Raw genomic sequence first — 20,275 nt, forward strand, 5'->3', positions numbered from 1 at the left:
CTACACGTCTGATGTGATGACATCATATTTCACGTCATCATTAATCAGCCCCCACAACAAAAAGCCCAGTAATAGCGAGGGGAATCCCAGGGTGTGGCTCTTCGCTGCTTTTAAAACAAATGCCTTTCACTTTTGGACTCGTTGTAAACAGGCCACAAGATGGCGTCTCTCGGTGCAGGAGGCGGAGCTTCTCGGTACAAACTGACCAATCAGAACGCGCAGCTGGATTGAAGCGGCGATTTTGAAAGTTAGACAAAACAGTTTCCGGTTGCTTCGTTCACGGGTTACAGGATTCCACTTGATATTGCGTATGCAACATACATACAGTTCTTGTGAAGCTGTACAGGCGACGGTAAGCTATATATCTAAATCGTTTAGGTTAGTGTTTAAGGGATTTTTTTGCTGTCTTGACAAATTGTCGGTCATGATAGTTTCCAACGTTACCGCATGCTAGCTAGCTTAGCTTCCAAGCTAAGACCTGTCGTGTTACTGTTACTCTTTGTTATTTTAATATGTGCTTTTCTATGTGCTTTTTAATTCCAATTCTGCTGTATCTCTGCTTTTATTACAAGAGAAATTACTATGTAATGTCAGGATTGAGTACTGTATCAGAGCGAAGAGGAAAGCTTGGCTAGCTTGGTGAATGTATGAATCTACGTGTGTTTACAATTCAGTCTCACGGGTAAACATCAACAGAACGTTGTTGAACTCAATGCTACTGGTGTCAGTGATGGTATTCAGTTCGATATAGTGAAAGCTGTGTGTGTCTGTCTGTCTGTGTGTGTGTGTGTGTGTGTGTGTGTGTGTCTGTGTGTGTGTGTGTGTCTGTGTGTGTGTGTCTGTGTGTGTGTGTCTGTCTGTGTGTGTGTGTCTGTCTGTGTGTGTGTGTGTGTCTGTCTGTGTGTGTGTCTGTCTGTCTGTGTGTGTGTCTGTCTGTCTGTGTGTGTGTCTGTGTGTGTGTGTGTCTGTCTGTGTGTGTGTCTGTCTGTGTGTGTGTCTGTCTGTGTGTGTGTCTGTCTGTGTGTGTGTCTGTCTGTGTGTGTGTCTGTCTGTGTGTGTGTCTGTGTGTCTGTGTCTGTGTGTGTGTCTGTGTGTGTGTGTGTGTCTGTCTGTCTGTGTGTGTGTGTCTGTGTGTGTGTGTGTGTGTGTGTCTGTCTGTGTGTGTGTGTGTGTCTGTCTGTGTGTGTGTGTCTGTGTGTGTGTGTGTGTGTGTCTGTCTGTGTGTGTGTCTGTCTGTGTGTGTGTGTGTCTGTCTGTCTGTGTGTGTGTCTGTCTGTGTGTGTGTGTGTCTGTCTGTCTGTGTGTGTGTGTCTGTGTGTGTGTGTGTCTGTGTGTGTGTGTGTCTGTCTGTGTGTGTGTGTGTCTGTCTGTCTGTGTGTGTGTCTGTCTGTCTGTGTGTCTGTCTGTGTGTCTGTCTGTCTGTGTGTGTGTCTGTGTGTGTGTGTGTGTCTGTCTGTCTGTGTGTGTGTCTGTCTGTCTGTGTGTGTGTCTGTCTGTCTGTGTGTGTGTCTGTCTGTCTGTGTGTGTGTCTGTCTGTCTGTGTGTGTGTCTGTCTGTCTGTGTGTGTGTCTGTCTGTCTGTGTGTGTGTCTGTCTGTCTGTGTGTGTGTCTGTCTGTCTGTGTGTGTGTGTCTGTCTGTCTGTGTGTGTGTGTGTGTCTGTGTTTAGGGATGGATGAGGAGGAGAACACTGACCGGAAGTTACAGATTGCAATGCTGTGTCAGAAGCTGGAGAAGATAAAGAGATACTACAACGACGGTGATTTATTTATTTATTTTTACAAAGATTTATGTCTGCCAATTAGACCAGCTTCTTGAAATAACATTATGCAAACACCTTTTATACTCTGGTACTGATTTTTCTTTTTCTATAGATGACACAGACAATATTAACCAGATCATCAGTTCCAATTCACCAGACACATGCCGAACCTTTCTGACAAACCTAGAAAAGAAAGGCAATCCTCAGTCAGATCCTACTCTTCTCTCCAAATTAATGGATTGCTACACCCGGGTTTTCTCAAGCATGCCACTAGGAAAACACAGCCAGAATTTAAGCTATGCACGTATGCTGGTCAGATTTGCAGAGCTAAAAGCGTAAGTCTCTGACTGACACGGATATAATTGTTCTTTCACAGCTATATTTTTCAATAAGCACAAGAAGTATTGCTAACATGTGAATATACTATTTGTCCTTTTTTTATTTTTTAACAGTATCCAAGATGTCAATGATGCACGGGATAGTTTTGACATAGCAAGGTCTCACTGCAAAGATTTTGCCTTCGTCCATATAGCTTGTGCTCAGTTTGAACTTTTACAAGGTAAAGTGATGCAGTTACTGGTGTTGATGAAGAGCTTAAAACAGTAATATTTTTTAATGCCTCAGAGTTTGTAGATAAGAGATAAAGATAATGTAAAAAAGTATAAAACTACTCGGTGAATATTAGTTTAAGATTATACTTTAATCTGAATTAATGTGAGCATAATAGCAGAAAAGATGCCCCCTCTGGTTTCCATACTTTATAAACACAGCCATGTCTGTATTATATTTATATACAAAACACATCCTAAACCTTCATTCTCATAACCAACAGGAGATGAAAAGAAATGTACCTCGATTCTTCAGCAGGCTATTGAAATGGGTGCCAAGCCATGGGAAACTCTGGAAACTGCAGTGCAGAATTTCAAATTGGGTAAATGTCGACTCCTTTCCCAAGAGGATAAAGAGAATATTGCAGGTTTGTTATTTTTTTTTTTGTTTAGTATATGATGTGTATTCTATTATTATTGCAAAATAACAAAATTGTTTTTATAGATTTTTTTAGCTGTTTTATTTGCACATGTGCATGTTTTTGAATTTGTCTTATTTATTGACATGTTGTATTCTTGAATAATGTGAAAAAATGTGTTTATTTCAGTTTCTGAAAATCTACAAGAACCTATAAAAAAACCCTTAATGTCCAGAGGTGACTCTGGGAAGTCTGATGGATCAGGTGACATTCATCTGGCCAGTGGTTTTTCTCTGGGGTAGGAGACTAGCTCAGATAATGTATCATGTTTTATATATAAATATTGCATGATGTTAACTATTGCATTTCAAAACTACTTTGCAAATCTTTGGAATATAGATCTGATCAGAGGAACAGTCCACCAGATGACCAAGTCCCACCCTGGAGGTCTGGCTCACAACTCAAAAGAACAGTTGCCATGGTAAGGTTGAAAATGCTTTTTGGTCTTAAAATAGATTTTGACATTCAAAAGTAGTAGTTAACTGCTTTTTTTGCCTTCTTTTGTAGCCTGGGAGGATTCCCATGGTACCACTGTCAATTCCTGAAAATGAAAACATTGATAATGTTTACAAATCCGAGGCTCCCGGCTATAGCAGTAGTTTGTCTAGGTGAGAAACTTTCCATGTCTTTGTAATGCTGAAGGTACAGTATCTGTCATGTCATCTGTGAAAAATGAAAAGTTGTTTTGTCTTTAGGCCAACCTATCGTTCAAATGCATCCATACTTTCATCTTCAAAGAAGAATTCTGGAGATGGAGACTCTTATAACTACAGTCTGTTAAATCTGAAGGTGTGGTGTTTAAACATTCATCTTTTACTATTTTATATGTAGTCATATTTAAGTATGTGCTATCTTGTTGCACTATTGATTATCTGTATTGTTGTATAGCCACTTGTTATTAGTCCAGAGCCACATGCTGGGGAGGACATTGGTGATGTGGATTCTACCACAGCACTTCTGCAACGACCAGAAAGGAAAGGTACTGTTAGACTCACTGGGATCAATTCTGATAATATTTTTCTTATTGCGGTACACACCACTACCATCATTTTTCAGGTTTTCTGCATTTCTGATTGTCTATTTATTCACCTTGTGAAATTGGCACTGCACTCTTCCTGAGAGATGAGAGATTCTGATGTTATGCTTTTCAGACACCACTGACTTTATTAGCCAGATACTGGTTTCAAACTCTCCTGAGGCCTGCTACTCGTACCTCAGAGACCTGGAGACAAACAGTGACCCTCGCACAGATGCTGCTTTTCTCTCCAGGCTGTTGGGTTACTACTCTAAAATGTTCACCAGGTTTCCCCTGGCACAGTATAGCAAACTTGAAAGCTACGCACGGATGCTTGTCAGATACGCAGAGTTAAAGGGGTGAGTAAATGGTTAAAGCTAAAAAGTCTAATGTAACAATGCAATGGGGTCTAGCTGGCTGTTAATACAGACAAAATGTTGAAGAACCTCTTAATTATGAGCTGTTCCTCAGTGGCATCTTCATCATCTACTGAAACACCAGTGTCTACAATGACATGATATCTGTTAGTATTCATCAAACTGTTGAATTCTTAAATCTCCTGTTACCAGCTCTATAATTCAAGTATAATTAATCCCACCTCCCACAAACATGCCAGTATGTTTATTATTTTCTCCATTTGTATCCAGACCTTTCTTCAAATCATATTGGACCACATCAAAATATCCAAATTAAATACCAAAATTTATACCAAAATAATATTAGTATGAGTTAAATGCAGCGTATCACCTAACCACTATAGTTGTGTCCCACAACTTGGTATTCATAAACTTGTGGTCCTTTTTGGGACAATTGACCTTGAGTGTGTGAAGGTGTGTGTTTGGAAGGTGCCCTGTGATGGCCTTATGTCGCATTCGGTGTGAGTCCTGCCTTGTGCTTAGTGTTTCTAGGGTATGCTCCTGATATAATGAATACAGATTGGCTAACAAAACCCAAAAGGGCAGTTTGACTTTTAGATTGTAATAATACATTATGATCTTGTTCTGTAGAATTGAAGATCCTGATGAAGCAGAAGATAATTTCATCATTGCCAGAGCCAACAGCAAAGCCTTTGCCTTTGTTCATATCGCCCATGCTCAGTTTGAGCTCTCACAAGGTTGGTGTATATTAGATTGTCTGTCTATGTGTATACACATCTGCCATGTGCATGTCCGATACATTTATTTTTTTTTTTTACTATAAATATTTCCCCCCTGCAGGTAATGGAAAGAAAAGTGCTTCCATTCTGCAGAAAGCCCTGACATCAAATGCAAAACCGGTTGAACTTCTTCAGATGGCAATGAAGAATTTAAAGTCTGGAAAAACCCAACTCCTGTCTGAAACGAAAGAGAAATTTGCAGGTCAATTATTTCACTATTTCAAATTATTCTGGGGAAAGTGTTATCAGTTTGTGAACACATGACCATCACATGCTTTGTGCTTTTGGAACACCCCATTCTTGATTTAGTCCCCTTTGCTGTTAAAATATCCTCCACTATTTTGGGAAGGCTTCCACTAGATTTTAGAGCATGTCTGTGGGAATTGTCTTATTTAGCTCATAAGAGCATTGGAGAGATCAGGTCAAGCGAGGAGACCTGGGTTGCAGTCAGCGGCCTAATTCATTTGAAAGGTGTTTACTGGGACTGAGGTCACAGCTCTGTAAAGGGAGCTTCAGTTGTTCTCCAGTTGTGCAAACCTTGGAAAACCATGTCTTCGACCCTGTTATATGCACGCAGGCATTATTAGGCCGGAACATGTTCGGGCTCTTAGTTCAAGTGAATGGAAATTGCCATGACAATGTTAATAAGCACATAATTATACAGGGCTTCCTGAAGACCAACTAATGTGCTTTGAAAATATGCCAGTTTGTGCAGAATTGATAGACAGATCAATGATAGTTTGTTTCTTATGATACAGATTCAGCAGTTGCTTTCAGTGATGGTGGAATTAAGGAGGAGGAGAACCCACTGAAAATGTCCACAAAAAAAGCACAGCCTAAACCGTACACTATGGAGAGTTTATCTGAATGGAAGGTTCCTGCAAATGTCAACAGACAGGCTTCTCCAGAGGTGTGACTATTGCTAACTTTATGGTCTTTTGTGGCCTTAAGTATTTTGTGTAATAATTTATAGTCGCAATAATTAATGAATTTTATTTTAATAATACATTTCTCATTTTGATTTCTCATCTTTTTTATATGTACATTTATTTATTCACCTCGCAAACTTTTGCTTTACCATTATAGGAAAATAAGCATGCTGTAGATCTCATTCCTACTCCACGTCCTCTTCAGTCACTCAGAACTCCCTCTGCCTCGGCTGTCTCAGTTTCTTCCAGGATAAATCAAATTAGTTTCTGCCAGACACCAAACCACAAAGACTATCATGCAAACAGGTTGGGACTCCACAGGACCTTATGGATTCAAATAGGTTTTTGCTCCAATTAGAGTTTTATGCTGACCAATCTTACTTTATCCCTAGTTTTGTTACGCCTGTAGTGAAACAGCGACCAGCTATTGCGTCTGTTTCATCTCAGAGGGTCGGCCATGTTCAGTTACCCTGCACCCCACAGAGTCAGATATCATTTGTCCAGCAGACCCAACAGGTAAAGAACAGATATCCTTATATGCATGTTACAGCAGACTTTTATAAACAAATTGTAAATTAATTTTAAGAAACAAAGCTTTATCTTTTTAAATCTGCTGTTACTTCTGTTGTGGGGAAAATGCACAATTTAAGAAATGCAGAACAACAGTCACTGGATGTTGTATGTGTACACTGTCCTTATATGAAATGTTTTCATTTGACAGATGTGTTAGCAAACTAAAAAGAAAAGTGCTTTGCTCTTGTGGTTGTCAAGATGTTTGGAAATAAATTTTATGGTTGTATCTGCTTGCCATAAATGATCTCTTTACTTGCAGGGTCCTATGAGTACTATCTCTAATGAATCCATCATCATTAAAGGCAGACAGTTCTTCATTTTAAAGATGATAGGCAGAGGTGGTTCCAGTAAGGTAATGTGTCAATAGCTTAATAACGCTTACTTGTATTTTTGCATACCCGTCCCACCTCACATGGGTTGATGGAAAATCTGGCATATTCTCAACTTTAGGTGTACCAGGTTCTGGATGAAAAGAAACATCTGTATGCTGTAAAATATGTGAACCTCGAGGAAGCAGATGCCCAGACAGTTGAAAGTTACAAGAATGAGATCGAGCACCTGAACCACCTCCAGCAGTACAGTGACCAGATTATCAAACTGTATGACTAGTGAGTGTTTTATTCTACTACCAGAGCTGAATATGGGCCTAGGAAGAGTGAAGGATGAACATCTAAAATGTTTAACTCTACTCTCCACTAATATATTATGTAGTGAATAAGTGTCTGATGTATGATAACTCTGATAACTAATTTCAGTGAGATCACAGACAGCTACATCTATATGTTAATGGAGTGTGGAAACCTGGACCTCAACACATGGCTTCGCAACCGCAAGACTGTCAACTCACTGGAAAGAAAGTTCTACTGGAGGAACATGCTCGAAGCAGTGCAGACTATCCATAAGCATGGTGACTATGCAATATTACAATATTAAAAGAAAAACATTGCAGCTCTGTTTTATTTTTAATTGTTCTAAATTCTTCCTTTAACTGCTTACTTTTTTTTTTTCTTCTTAAGGAATTGTACACAGTGACCTAAAGCCAGCTAATTTTGTCATTGTCAATGCCTCACTGAAGCTCATTGACTTTGGCATAGCAAACCACATTCAGCCAGACATGACAAGTGTTATGAAGGACTCGCAGGTTGGTCTATTTTGACTGCTACAGAGTTGTATTTGTTCTATGTGTTGGGAGGGTTGATAATGCTGATCTTGTGCTTCAGGTGGGGACACTAAACTACATGCCACCAGAGGCTATTAAAGACACATCATCTAAAGGTGGAAAACCAAGGTCAAAGGTAAGGTTAGATATTACCAATTTAACTCTAGTTTAACAAAGCTTTGTTGACAGGAAACATTAACTCAGAAATGATGTTTTAGATTTTCAGCAGAAGGGCCTAATGTGTGTTGTCGCTGTCCACAGATTAGTCCAAAGGGAGACGTCTGGTCACTTGGATGTATACTGTATTGTATGACCTATGGAAAAACCCCTTTCCAAAACATCACCAACCAAATCACCAAGATCCATGCTATTATTGATCCATCCCATGAGATTGACTTTCCAGACATTCCTGAGAAGGATCTAGTAGATGTACTGAAGGTCTGTGTATTTATTAAACAATTACGAGGCTGAAAACATTAAGGACATGATCGTATTAAATAAAAATTAATATTTTTTTTCTTTTAATTAGCGATGCTTGGTGCGGAATCCCAAAGAGCGTATCTCGATTACAGAACTGGTTGATCACCCATACTTACAACTGCAACCTCAGATACCGGCTGAGCCAGGTGCCCAATGTGCTTCACTTTATACACAAGACGATACATAAAGCTGCCATATGTAGATAGAACACAGGAACACATTAGTATACTGCATTGTATGCTAAATATGATAACTAATTACATCCTTTAAATTAGTTATCATAATTCTGAATATCATTTCTGAATATTCTCATTTTCTTGTCTGTAGTGGAACCATGCAACAATGACCTAAAGAGAATTCTGAATGAGTTGGCTGCTTTACAATCCCCAAACAGCATCGCAAGAGCTGCTAGTGTGAGTATTCCTACACTGAAAGTCACTTTTAATACTGCATTTATGTTCCTCTGCACCTCTTATGCATAACTACCTATTTCTGTCCCATATTTACAGAACCTAGCAAAGATGTGCAACAGCGGGAAGAAGCTGGATGTTTCCGAGTGTGTCCGGAGCTCCAGTCAGACTTCATGGAAGTGAATATGCTGATGTAGAAGTTGCATGAATAGTTAATAATGATAATTTGACAACACAAAACCTAGTGACTTGGATATCTTTAAAATGAAAATTTCACATCAGATTTTGGTCATCTGTTGACCTAAATAATAAGAACAATGACTTGAGTGACTTGTATTATATGCTCTTGAATAACCTTGAAGTTTTTTGGTCCTTCTACAGTTATCTACAGTTTGAGTTATATTGAATTCAACTCCCCCTCCTTTTTAACTCCCTCTCGCCAGTGTTTTCTTTCTGTATGTTTAAACGTCTCACAAATAAACTTACCATTATGGTATAGTAAACTATAAGGGATATTTCTGTGGTACTGTATAAAATGTAGAGTTTTGATATGAATTCATAATGTTAGAGGTCATAGCTGTACATAATTTGAACAAAATAAACATGTATCTAAGGAAAGGGGTAGACTGAAATGAGAGCACTGGATAGAATAGCCAGTGAAGTGTGTCTGTATGTATGTAAAGAGAAAAAGAGAATTTTGACATGAACCTTTGGTCAATAGTATATTACGTTCTTCAAAGTCACCTTCATAATAGTTAAAAACATGCTTCTATTTCATCTGTCCTAACTGTCAGGGGCAGTAAATAATCATGGTATTGATATTTGTTGACAGTGTCTATTAAAAGCTCTATACAAATTAAATTTAATTTAAGAAACAAAACACTGCAGTGTCTGAGAATGTGGGTCAAAGTTAGATTTTATCTGGGTAACTGGCGAAGTGTAGTTTAATTTAACCCTGGATTTTCTGATTCATCATAGTGCATTGTTTCTTTTTTTTTTTTATTTTATAACCTTTCAGGTCAGTGCTGTCAAACTCTAAAACTCATTATTTCTTGATGTGACAGATTTAGAGGTCTCAACATTCTGAGCACAAATGGTAAAATAGTAAGTGCAGAGCATATTGCATTTATTTATTTATTTATTTTAAACATTCATATCTTCTAGGTCATATTTTATCTATTAGAGCAGCATTTAACAGATAGTGAAGTAGTCAGATCTGATTTGGGGCAATGAGAGTTATTAAGCAGGAAATGTAGATATTTTTTTCTTTTCCACCATTAAAACCAAGTTGCTCATGGCTGATTAACATATTATGCAAAGCAGAATCCTAGCAATGTTTGGTTTTTGGACGTGTCTCTATGTCTCGTTCCAGCCATTATTTTCCACTCAGATCACTCAAAACCACTGTTCACTTTCAAGTCATCTTGACCTTAAGAATTTCAACTTGCTCAATCATTTGCAGAGTGCGGACTCTTCAACAAGCTCTTAAACACTAATATGCACATTTAAAATTGTTGTTTTTTTTTTTTTTTTAAATCTATTTATAAATGTATGAAAGATTTCTGGTTCTGACAATGCCTTAACTTGTTGCCATCTACACTACAGTTATTTTTTCCTCCAAGTAGGCAAGTTGCTCTATTTACAAATGTGTTGATTTATATATTGCTTATTGATCCTGAGCTTAAGTTACTCTGTGTGTTGGAGTTACTCATGTTCTCTGTCTGTATGTCTGTCTGTGTGTGTCTCTGTCTGTCTGTCTGTCTGTCTGTGTCTCTGTCTGTCTGTGTCTCTGTCTGTCTGTGTCTCTGTCTGTCTGTGTCTCTGTCTGTCTGTGTCTCTGTCTGTCTGGGTTTCCTTAAAGTTCTCTGGTATCCTCTTACCTTACAAAATCAAGCTAGCAATAAATGTATCGGATCATAAATGTTCCTAAGATACACATATAGTAAAGTAAGCATGCGCTGTATTATTATTACTTTATTTTTTTATTTTATTTTTTGAAGGAAATGATTTAAAACCCAAACAAATCACAGATTGTAGTTTAAGAGCGGCCCATATTTGCAACCAATCAGCGCAGCGATTCTGAGTGACGTCAGAATTCCCTTTCCTGTTCTCACTGTTCTACAATGGCGGCGCGGTTATTGCTCAGGAGTGCGGCTGTTAAAGCCACTGTTACTGATGTACACGGTAGTAATGCAGGAGTTTCGTTCCTCAGACTTTCACCGAGCTGCTCGTTGAGGCTGAAGACACAAAAAAGACATGCGGCACACTTCACCTTTTACCCTGACCCCGTCACTACGAAATACGGTACGTTCAATGGCCTTGGTGCTTGGAGCAAAAACACAAACAGGTCAACAGACAGGTCCTCACTACATGTGACGGAGATGTCATTATTAACTACACTTTTATGCACTTATACACTGAGTTTTGGGGCAATTTAGGAGTCAGCAGCATTTAATAACAGCTACTGCTATCAAAGTCGTTAGCTAGCTAGCTCGCTAATTCCATATTACTGCCAGTGTTGTTGAATGAAACTCGCTGGAAAATAAATAATAATATGAAAATAAATGATCAGAGATAAAGCAGGTTATTGGTTTAATGTTTGATGTTTTTTTTTTTGTTCCCACAGCTGGTTATGTAACCCCAGTGTGTTGATTAATACTAGTACCTTTTACTGTTTTAGCATTCTCCTCTCCTCTCTTCATCAACAATGTTGTCCTTTGCCAAGCAGGTCACTGTATCCGCTTTCAGTAACATACCTGTGAGCTCTGTTTTGCCACCAGCATGTATTTACTGTCTTTCCTTGTTGTGCAGAGTGACTGTGCTTCTGTCCCCTGTGATCACTACCTAAAACACTAAACTGCAAGTGGACTAGCACTTTAACACCATTTAACCCTAATAACTATACTTTCTACTTTTAACTTTAGAACATAATATCACATCATTTTGTCTTGCTAACACTTTATTTAAAGGTAAGTCATTATTGTAATACAATAACCCATTAATTTAAATGATCATTTTTTAAATTATATTCTTATCAAATGGGTGACATGGAAGAGCTTTGGTGTGTTGTCTTTGTGGGATTCCTCTGGACTCTCAAGTTTTACCTTCTAAAACATTGTAGTAATTACCCCAGGTGTGAGTAAGTGTGCTGGTGCCCTGAGTTTTCCTGGTCTTCAGTTTAGGGTTTTTTTTGCACTTTGCACCTCATGATCTCGCAACTGAATCAGAGTCAGATTTATGTCCAGGTACTGTAGAGTCTACATGTACTGGAATTTGTCTTGGTGTGTTAGTAAGAATAGAGAAGCGGCATAAGATAAGAAATAAAGGTGTTTTTTATATATATATATATATATATATATATATATATATATATATATATATATATATATAATGTGTGTGTGTGTATGCATGTGTGTTTGTATGCATGTGTGTTTGTGTGTGTGTGTATAAATATAAATAGGCTCTGGTTAATAAAACTTGTGAAATAAAGTGCATAAAAAGTGGTTACTGGTGATGAAATTATTCAAACGCTCTACAGACTCTATAGACAAAGTTTATCTTTAGATGTCCAGTTTCAGTGAGTTTCTACCAACTGAATTCTTCTAAAGAAATGTATGTCTTGTTATCTGGGAATTAGCACATGGGATAAAAATGTTATTAAAAAAAATTAGTCTCATTGATTGTATTGTTTGAGTATTAAGTTGACGTAAATCAATAGTAACCTGGAACAAGTTGTGAAGTTGAATAGTTTAAAATATAAATAAAATAAAATAGTATTTTAATATTACAGCGTAATGCATTGGGGTAAACATTTTTTAAATGAGATATTATGGTAAATTGAGATATTAAGGCATAAATTACCAGCAACAGAAATGTTTGTGACTTGCGCTTAAGAGTTTCAGCACTACTGCCATGCTGTCATCACCACAGAACTACATTTGGGTTTTGTTTTCCATGATGGTGATATTGTTTACATATGTGTCCAGGCCCCACCACAAAGATGAACCTGTTCCAGTCCATAACAAGTGCTTTGGATAACACTATGGCCAGTGACCCCACAGCAGGTATTAACACTTCTATCACATACTCCTCACTTTTTGTGAAAACTTTAAACAATGATGCTCCAGTACAATACAAACAATACAAAAAACCCCAGGGGTTTATGTTCTTTACAGTGCTGTTTTGGAATTTGTTTGAAATGTATTTACATGTGAATTGAAAATGCTTTTGCAAAAAATGCTGAGAGGAAGTTGAAATATGAGCAGAAAAAAATTGAAGTATGCATTCATACCTACAGCTGTTCATTAAAAACAAGCTCAGGTATCTCAGTGTTAATGCTCTGTGATTTCTCTGTGTGTTCCAAAGTAATTTTCGGGGAAGACGTTGCCTTCGGTGGTGTGTTTCGATGCACAGTTGGACTGAGAGACAAATATGGTGAGTACTTTTTCATTTCAGAGACCCATGTTGGTTGAGTACCATGTTTTAACACTAGATGGCAGCATCGCCCTGCTTTTGAGCGGCATAAAAAACGTGCCACCTCATTTATAAAAAAGGTTCTAAACGTGGGCATCTGATTGTTTCTTTCTGATTATTGTTCATAACAACCACGTGTGAAGCGATGTTAAATCCTACCAGCTCATCATTTTTTTACTCGATTGTGTGTGTTTTTTTTTTTTTTTAAATAAAGCATTATGTTCTCATGGGAATATCTTTTAATTTAAACAGCTGACCTTCAGAAGCCATCCATCAAAAAAGTCAACATGATTTTTTTGAGAAAAAGATTTTTAGAAAGTAGTTATGCACTTGATGTAGAGCAGAGCTAGACTTTGAACTCCACACACAGAATAGTACAAAAGGCTCCATATGTAATGGACTGTGTATTCCAGCCACACATCAATTGTGCTTTCATCTCTGGATGTTTATGATTTTAGAACTGGTTGAATTTGTCAACCAGTTTGGCAGTTATTGCTTGCCATGTTTTATGTTAAAGTACATCGCAACCTTGCAACAGCTTCGCGATCCAGCTATGATTTTAATCTGTTCTCCAAGCCATTTTTAAAGGGGGAAATCAGGGGGAAAAACCATTTATATATTGGGTAAAATTTTGTGTTTATTTCCTCTAGTCTTTCTCTAAACCTTTGAAACCTTGTATGTGAAATGTTTGGTCACATTTGTTTCACATTATTTGTGGGATTTTAATGAGTACAGACCATTTTTTATTTTATTTTTTTTTAAATCTTGCTTTTGTTTTTTTCAAATGTTTTCTAATCAACCTTATTTTCATTTGTTCTCTAAAACAAATTGTTTACCTACTTCATTGGGTCAGTAAAGTACTATTATAACAGTAAATGACAAAAGTGTTATGTTTCATAATTCCAGATGTGTCCATAATTTAACTTAATTATTCTTAAAGGTGCTTTGTGTAATTTGCTTAAATTTTACTGCATCACACAATTACAACATTTAATATATAGCAAAAACATAAAAACTCTTGCACACTTTATTTATAATGATGTGAACAGTATTATTAGGGTTTTTAAATTAAAAAAAAAAAAAAGGTATCAAAGTCGATCTTATTTAGTGTATTAATGTATTTTGCATATTATATTTTTGTCTGTAAAATGTCTTTTGTAATACCAGACTTATTTACACCCGGATGCATCTGTTCATGATTTTAAAAGACACAGCAAATTGTGTTTATTTTAATAATCAATTATCTAATGTAGGTTTACTCCATGATGTATTTTCAATCCTCTATTTATAATCTTATCTGTTTAGATATAAATGGGAATTTGATATTTCCTGCATGACCATGATTTTATTCACGTTGGCAGACAAACACTAGGTGATTCATGGATTGCTTAGCAACTTGTAGTTAAAATAAACACGAGTTGCGTACCCTCGCTCAATCTCTTCTCTCGTCCACTCTCGCTCACTCTCTTTTGTTTTCGTTGACGTCAGAGGTGTTGACCTATTGCAAGGGATCATTATTTTTTTGTCAGCTTGTTAGATGCGATGCGTGTACACACACACACACACACACTTCTGAGCATTACTCAGTGTTGCCGCTGTCAACCTGAATTCCACATTTTGAGTTGTGATTTGTCCTCAAGCCTTTCCACTTTAAAACTCCCTCTCTGTGAAATCGATTGCACACAACAGCCAGGAAACCTTGTATCAAATCAGGCATCAGCTTCCTAAATGAAACCTACCTTTTGCACATTACTCACTCATTTCCATAAATGTGCAACAGAGATTTATAATTCTTTGTAAATGGAAACTCACTGTTTAGGGATTAAAGTAATTCTGAGACATTCATCAAATTCATCTTCCCTCATTCATCAGCTTTTTTTTTTCTTCTTATAAATGACCATGTGCAATGTTTGGTTTCAGATGATTGTGTAATATATGGGTAGTATTATGTAAGCCTTCCCCCCTGAAAAAAAAAAGAAATCAGTGTGTGATCAGTGGGTATGTGGGCCAACACCAACAGCCAAATAGAATAGAGGAGCAGCTGACCACTTGGAATGAATATAAATAGAAATACCTGAACATATCTCAAGTTTAATTCTCCTGGTTTATCATTGGGCTTTAGGACACATGAGGAAAACACAGCATGTTTTTATGGTCAATAGATGAGTCTCTAGGATTACATTGACTCTATTTTGTATTAGAACATGGTCGTGGAAATAAACAGGCCTATACTGGAACTTGTTTTATTCAAGATGGTTTTAATTTGTGTCTGTTCTGTGGATCTTTATCCTCAGTCTTAGAGTTTGTTATTAAAGATGGTCCTCAAATGGACTATGTGAAGTTACACTCATCGTTTTTTCCCCCTTGTTTCCACTTGCTAGGCAAAGACCGGGTATTTAACACTCCACTATGTGAGCAGGGCATTGTGGGATTTGGCATTGGAGTAGCGGTTGCAGGAGCCAAGGCCATTGCAGAAATTCAGTTTGCTGATTACATCTTTCCTGCTTTTGATCAGGTAGGCTCTCTAATCTGATTCTTCCTTTGTAAATTAATTTCTATGGTTTTTAAGACCGTATTTTCTATGTGGGTTCATGATGCGTTATCTAAAGGTCAGCGTAATCAATGCTTTCAAGGGTTGGGTAGTCGAGTCACTTTTCCATCAACAGGTGGTTATATGTGGCCATTGAGACAGTTGCGCAGCCCAACATGAATTAGACCAAAGCAGTGGAACACTGAGAGCACAAAGAGTTAAGAACATAAAATCAATGCTGTTTTTGACCATTTGAAATTGCTGTCTTTTACTCTAGACTTGGAATGGATAAGCAAGTTCTTTCTGCTCAATAAAGCAGAAATAAACATAAATTACCTGTTTGGAGAGGTTTTTGGACACTTGTGGAAAACGGACATCATGCTTCCAGATGTTGTAACTTTGGTTTCCTTTGTGCTATCAATGCAAAACCTGACACAGTTAGTGGAGAGTTTTGCAAAAACCACAAATGTTCTTCCAAAGTCTAGATTTAATTACTCTCTCCAAGGACAAAATAAATATAAAATCTACTTAAAATAAATAAATAAAATAGTCTGAGAGTCTTTTAACTTAATGGTGATCCCTTTAAAGCATTGAAAATTAGACTATTAAACAGTGGACTCGTGAACTCGCTTTTCATGTGCAATTACATTCTGCTTATAGTGTTGGAAAACTGAAGCACTTTCAGAGACATTAAAGTTAGGGAAATGCTGTACAGTAATGCAACTCAGTTGTGTTAGTGACAGCTCTGTAGAGCGTCGCAAATTGCAGTAGTGCTTCACCTTGAATGACGCATTAGCTGGCTGAGAGAAACATGCAGATTTAGTTCAGCTGACGTGGGCCCCTCATGGCCTCACCTCACCAAAGATGGATGCGTTTCTTCTCCTTCGTCAAGGCAACTGAATATCTTATGTGATAATGGGGGGGGATGGGGATAGGGGATTTCTGACTCATCCTCTCTGCACTCCATCACGTTGTTTTTTGCTGAGTAATTTTCATTCCCTCAGTACTTACATATTGGTGATTTTGCTTCATTATGTGTAAAAGGCATAATAATTTACCTTATTATGTACAAGGACATCATTTCAATCGATTCAAATTAAAAGGGCATTTTTACCCCAACAAATATTTGCATACAGTGCACTTAAGTCTAAAAGCCATTTTTCTTCAAGGTCATTAAATGTTCTTTTTTCTTAGGATAGCAGGAGACCTATATATGCAAAATTTGTTGTTTTTACATACCAAATAAACCTTGTTTTTCTTAATCATAACTCTGTATATTTTGTATACCTTTTTAAAGATTGTAAATGAAGCTGCAAAGTACCGGTACCGTTCGGGAAACCATTATGACTGTGGGAACCTGACTATCCGAGCACCGTCGGGCTGCGTGGGACATGGCTCCCTTTACCACTCCCAGAGTCCTGAGGCCTTCTTTGCCCACTGCGCGGGTCTTAGGGTAAGCATTCACAAGTAATCCTTGTCTAAACCTGTGTGACATAACGGGAAGATTAGGTACAGTGGCTCAGAAAGTACAAGCCCTTATTTGTCAAATATATACGTATATTACAGAAGAGTTACAGAAACACCATAACATAATATGGACTTTGTAGAATTAATGGCAACAGTGTTAACTGTTTAGTATGAAAATGTTTGTATGTTTGTTTGGTATCCGGATACACATGGAATTGATAGTCAAAAATCAAAAATAGTCAAATTTTTGATTAGCCATTTTGTTATGGCATGTATTTATCTAAAAACCTTATCAAATAATGATGAAAGCTTGTTTAGCTAGTCAGGTTGTATACAGCAGACTGCCTGTTTTTGCTGCTGGGTTTGTTAGACTGACTGATATTTTGCAAGGGGAAAGCCAATGAAAATTTAGAAAGCAGCCTAAGTTAAAAACAAATGCAACATTATGGTAAAATGTGGTAGCATTGTCAAACGAAAGACTGAGCTCAATTTTTCAGCATTTTAGACTGTTTCAGATCTAGATACATTATGTGAGTTGTTTTTTCTGGCCTGCCTCACAAATATCTTTATTCGTAACGTTCCTCCTACACTGTAAAATAGTGTTCTCAAATATGTTGGTCAATATCTTTCAGTAACCTTCACTTGAGACAGCTTTTATCCCAGAACTATCAGTTGAAGTGATTTCCTTGCAATTTAAGAATTGTCCAGAATATACAGGTGCTGGTCATATAATTAGAATATCATCAAAAAGGTTGATTTATTTCACTAATTCCATTCAAAAAGTGAAACTTGTATATCATATTCGTTCATTACACACAGTGTAGTGGCCTTCAGCTCTTCTGCATTGTTGGGTCTGCCATTAAGAACAGTGATACCATGGTCCTTAAAGCCGGTACTGGTAGCTTTGGCACTGTGTGCAGTTACCAAGTCCTGTGGGAAAATGAAATCTGCATCTCCATAAAGTTGGTCAGCAGCAGGAAGCATGAAGTGCATAGACAGCATCTGAAGCGTCTCGCCTGGGCTAAAGACAAAAAGGACTGGACTGCTGCTGAGTGGTCCAAAGTTATGTTCTCTGATGAAAGTAAATTTTGCATTTCCTTTGGAAATCAGGGTCCCAGAGTCTGGAGGAAGAGAGGAGAGGCACACAATCCACGTTGCTTGAGGTCCAGTGTAAAGTTTCCACAGTCAGTGATGGTTTGGGTTGCCATGTCATCTGCTGGTGTTGGTCCACTGTGTTTTCTGAGGTCCAAGGTCAACGCAGCCATATACCAGGAATTTTTAGAGCACTTCATGCTTCCTGCTGCTGACCAATATTATGGAGATGCAGATTTCATTTTCCACCAGGACTTGTCACCTGCACACAGTGCCAAAGCTACCAGTACCTGGTTTAAGGACCATGGTATCCCTGTTCATAATTGGCCAGCAAACTCGCCTGACCTTAACCCCATAGAAAATCTATGGGGTATTGTGAAGAGGAAGATGCGATATGCCAGACCCAACAATGCAGAAGATCTGAAGGCCACTATCAGAGCAACCTGGGCTCTCACACACCTGAGCAGTGCCACAGACTGATCGACTCCATGCCACGCCGCATTGCTGCAGTAATTCAGGCAAAAGGAGCCCCAACTAAGTATTGAGTGCTGTACATGCTCATACTTTTCATGTTCATACTTTTCAGTTGGCCCAGATTTCTAAAAATCCTTTCTTTGTATTGGTCTTAAGTAATATTCTAATTTTCTGAGATACTGAATTTGGGATTTTCCTTAGTTGTCAGTTATAATCATCAAAATTAAAAGAAATAAACATTTGAAATATATCTGTGTGTAATGAATGAATATAATATACAAGTTTCACTTTTTGAATGGATTTAGTGAAATAAATCAACCTTTTGATGATATTCTAATTCTATGACCAGCACCTGTAAAGTGTTGGACAAGTAAAACCAGTGGTGTTCGTTGCACACAATATAGTTCCCAGTGCCTCCATCTTTGTCCTATTATACCACTGACCGTGTGCTAAACATTTTTTGACATTCTGTGGTCTAAAAAGGTAACTGAAACGAATCACTCCAAAATCATAAATATGTGACTCATGGCTTTTTGTTTTTGTCTGCTCTGTGCTTATTTTAATAGAAAAAAATGACATATGATTACTTTTTCTTAGGTGGTTGTGCCACGAGGGCCAGTCCAAGCTAAAGGACTGCTCCTGTCCTGCATTGCTGATGAGAACCCCTGCATCTTCTTCGAGCCCAAGATCCTTTACAGAGCAGCAGGTAAGTTTTCATCAATGTCCTGAGTCTCACTTCTCAGAAGTGTTGATTTTGAATCTGCCTTAATACATTCAATTACATAAATTACTCAAAGGGTAAATTACTCTTTTAACATGCGTTGTGAGGAATTATACAACAGTGTAATTAAATGCTTGAACTGCTTATTTTTTATAAAACAGCATGTCTCGAAAAAGACTATCCAGCTGTAACATGAAGACTAGATTAATTTTAATGCACTTGTTTTAATAAATGATTGTTTCTATAGAAACAGCTCAAACACAGGGACTTGCAGGTATGTTATAAATTCCACAAAAGAACTAGCGAAATGGTTTTAAAAATGTGCTGTTGTCTAAGAACCTTTAGTCGTATGCTGCCGTTTTCACACATACAGCATGTTTGCCAGTCTCTCTACTACTAAGTTGCCAGTAGTTGTGCCTACTACTGGTTAATAATCAGCAGGTGATGCAGCTAGCATTCCACATTTGATGACAAAATCGGTTTTCCTGCCTCTAAAATGAAACATTCCGGAAGGAGATTTGATGTTTTTATATAAATATCTCCAGTGTCTATATGCATCTTGGGGGGTTTTTACACCTGGTCACTTCATGCATTTTCTGTGATCCGATAGCTATCCGATTGTAAAAAGACCAGGTGTAAATGCCCTCCGAAACGGTTTCGAGACGGATATAAATCCGATCGCACAAACCACTTCAGGAGGTGGTCTGGGACGCATTTCAGATGAAACTGGACAGGTGAAAATGCATGTGGTTGTTCAAGCCACATACGTCAGTGCTATACTCCTCCCAAACGGAAGTACGTCTCTCGCAGGTGACTCGCGAATCGTGCATCGCGCCAGAAACAAATGTTTTCCCACCAGTGCTGGCTCCGATCTTTCACCCAGGTGTCTCATTGGGTCTTAAAATGCACTGCTGCTGCCAGCGAAAATGCAGCAAACAGCAAATGCTGTTTTTTGTAGCAACCGCTTACACCAAAGCGTGTTCCATTTCAGTTACCCCGGAAATGAGGG

The 20,275-nt window shown here is 37.8% G+C and overlaps 2 protein-coding genes across 3 annotated transcripts in view; both read left to right on the top strand.

Moving 5' to 3' along the window:
* Positions 1 to 210: 210 nt before the first annotated feature.
* ttk (ttk protein kinase) lies at positions 211 to 9,389 on the top strand. The gene is made up of 25 exons (XM_060869851.1): positions 211 to 352; positions 1,668 to 1,757; positions 1,873 to 2,095; positions 2,213 to 2,319; positions 2,593 to 2,736; positions 2,917 to 3,025; positions 3,127 to 3,208; positions 3,295 to 3,395; positions 3,483 to 3,576; positions 3,676 to 3,766; positions 3,939 to 4,161; positions 4,810 to 4,916; positions 5,020 to 5,160; positions 5,717 to 5,868; positions 6,045 to 6,193; positions 6,280 to 6,403; positions 6,720 to 6,812; positions 6,911 to 7,068; positions 7,216 to 7,367; positions 7,477 to 7,601; positions 7,681 to 7,755; positions 7,881 to 8,057; positions 8,149 to 8,245; positions 8,427 to 8,512; positions 8,609 to 9,389. The coding sequence occupies exons 2-25, from the start codon at positions 1,670 to 1,672 to the stop codon at positions 8,690 to 8,692; spliced, it is 2,982 nt and encodes a 993-aa protein (XP_060725834.1). The 5' UTR covers positions 211 to 352; positions 1,668 to 1,669; the 3' UTR covers positions 8,693 to 9,389.
* Positions 9,390 to 10,598: 1,209 nt separating this feature from the next.
* Positions 10,599 to 20,275, top strand: part of bckdhb (branched chain keto acid dehydrogenase E1 subunit beta) — a 51,034-nt gene continuing 41,357 nt past the window's right edge. The window contains exons 1-6 of one of the 2 annotated variants that reach the window (XM_060869853.1): positions 10,599 to 10,813; positions 12,496 to 12,573; positions 12,875 to 12,943; positions 15,364 to 15,497; positions 16,810 to 16,965; positions 19,143 to 19,251. In XM_060869853.1, coding sequence (XP_060725836.1) covers positions 10,633 to 10,813; positions 12,496 to 12,573; positions 12,875 to 12,943; positions 15,364 to 15,497; positions 16,810 to 16,965; positions 19,143 to 19,251 — 727 coding nt within the window. In that variant the 5' untranslated portion in view covers positions 10,599 to 10,632. The remainder of the gene's footprint in view (positions 10,814 to 12,495; positions 12,574 to 12,874; positions 12,944 to 15,363; positions 15,498 to 16,809; positions 16,966 to 19,142; positions 19,252 to 20,275) is intronic. The other variant, XM_060869852.1, reaches the window with a different exon arrangement.

This window comes from Tachysurus vachellii, chromosome 5 (genome assembly GCF_030014155.1).
Source record: "Tachysurus vachellii isolate PV-2020 chromosome 5, HZAU_Pvac_v1, whole genome shotgun sequence".
Lineage (NCBI taxonomy): Eukaryota > Metazoa > Chordata > Actinopteri > Siluriformes > Bagridae > Tachysurus > Tachysurus vachellii.

Bases quoted from the DNA above. Each gene is read 5' to 3' on its own strand.
- ttk (XM_060869851.1), top strand. From the start codon at position 1,670: ATGGATGAGGAGGAGAACACTGACCGGAAGTTACAGATTGCAATGCTG. The intron at 4,917-5,019 runs GTTGGTGTATAT...TCCCCCCTGCAG, and splicing joins TCAGTTTGAGCTCTCACAAG to GTAATGGAAAGAAAAGTGCT. The intron at 7,602-7,680 runs GTTGGTCTATTT...CTTGTGCTTCAG, and splicing joins GTGTTATGAAGGACTCGCAG to GTGGGGACACTAAACTACAT.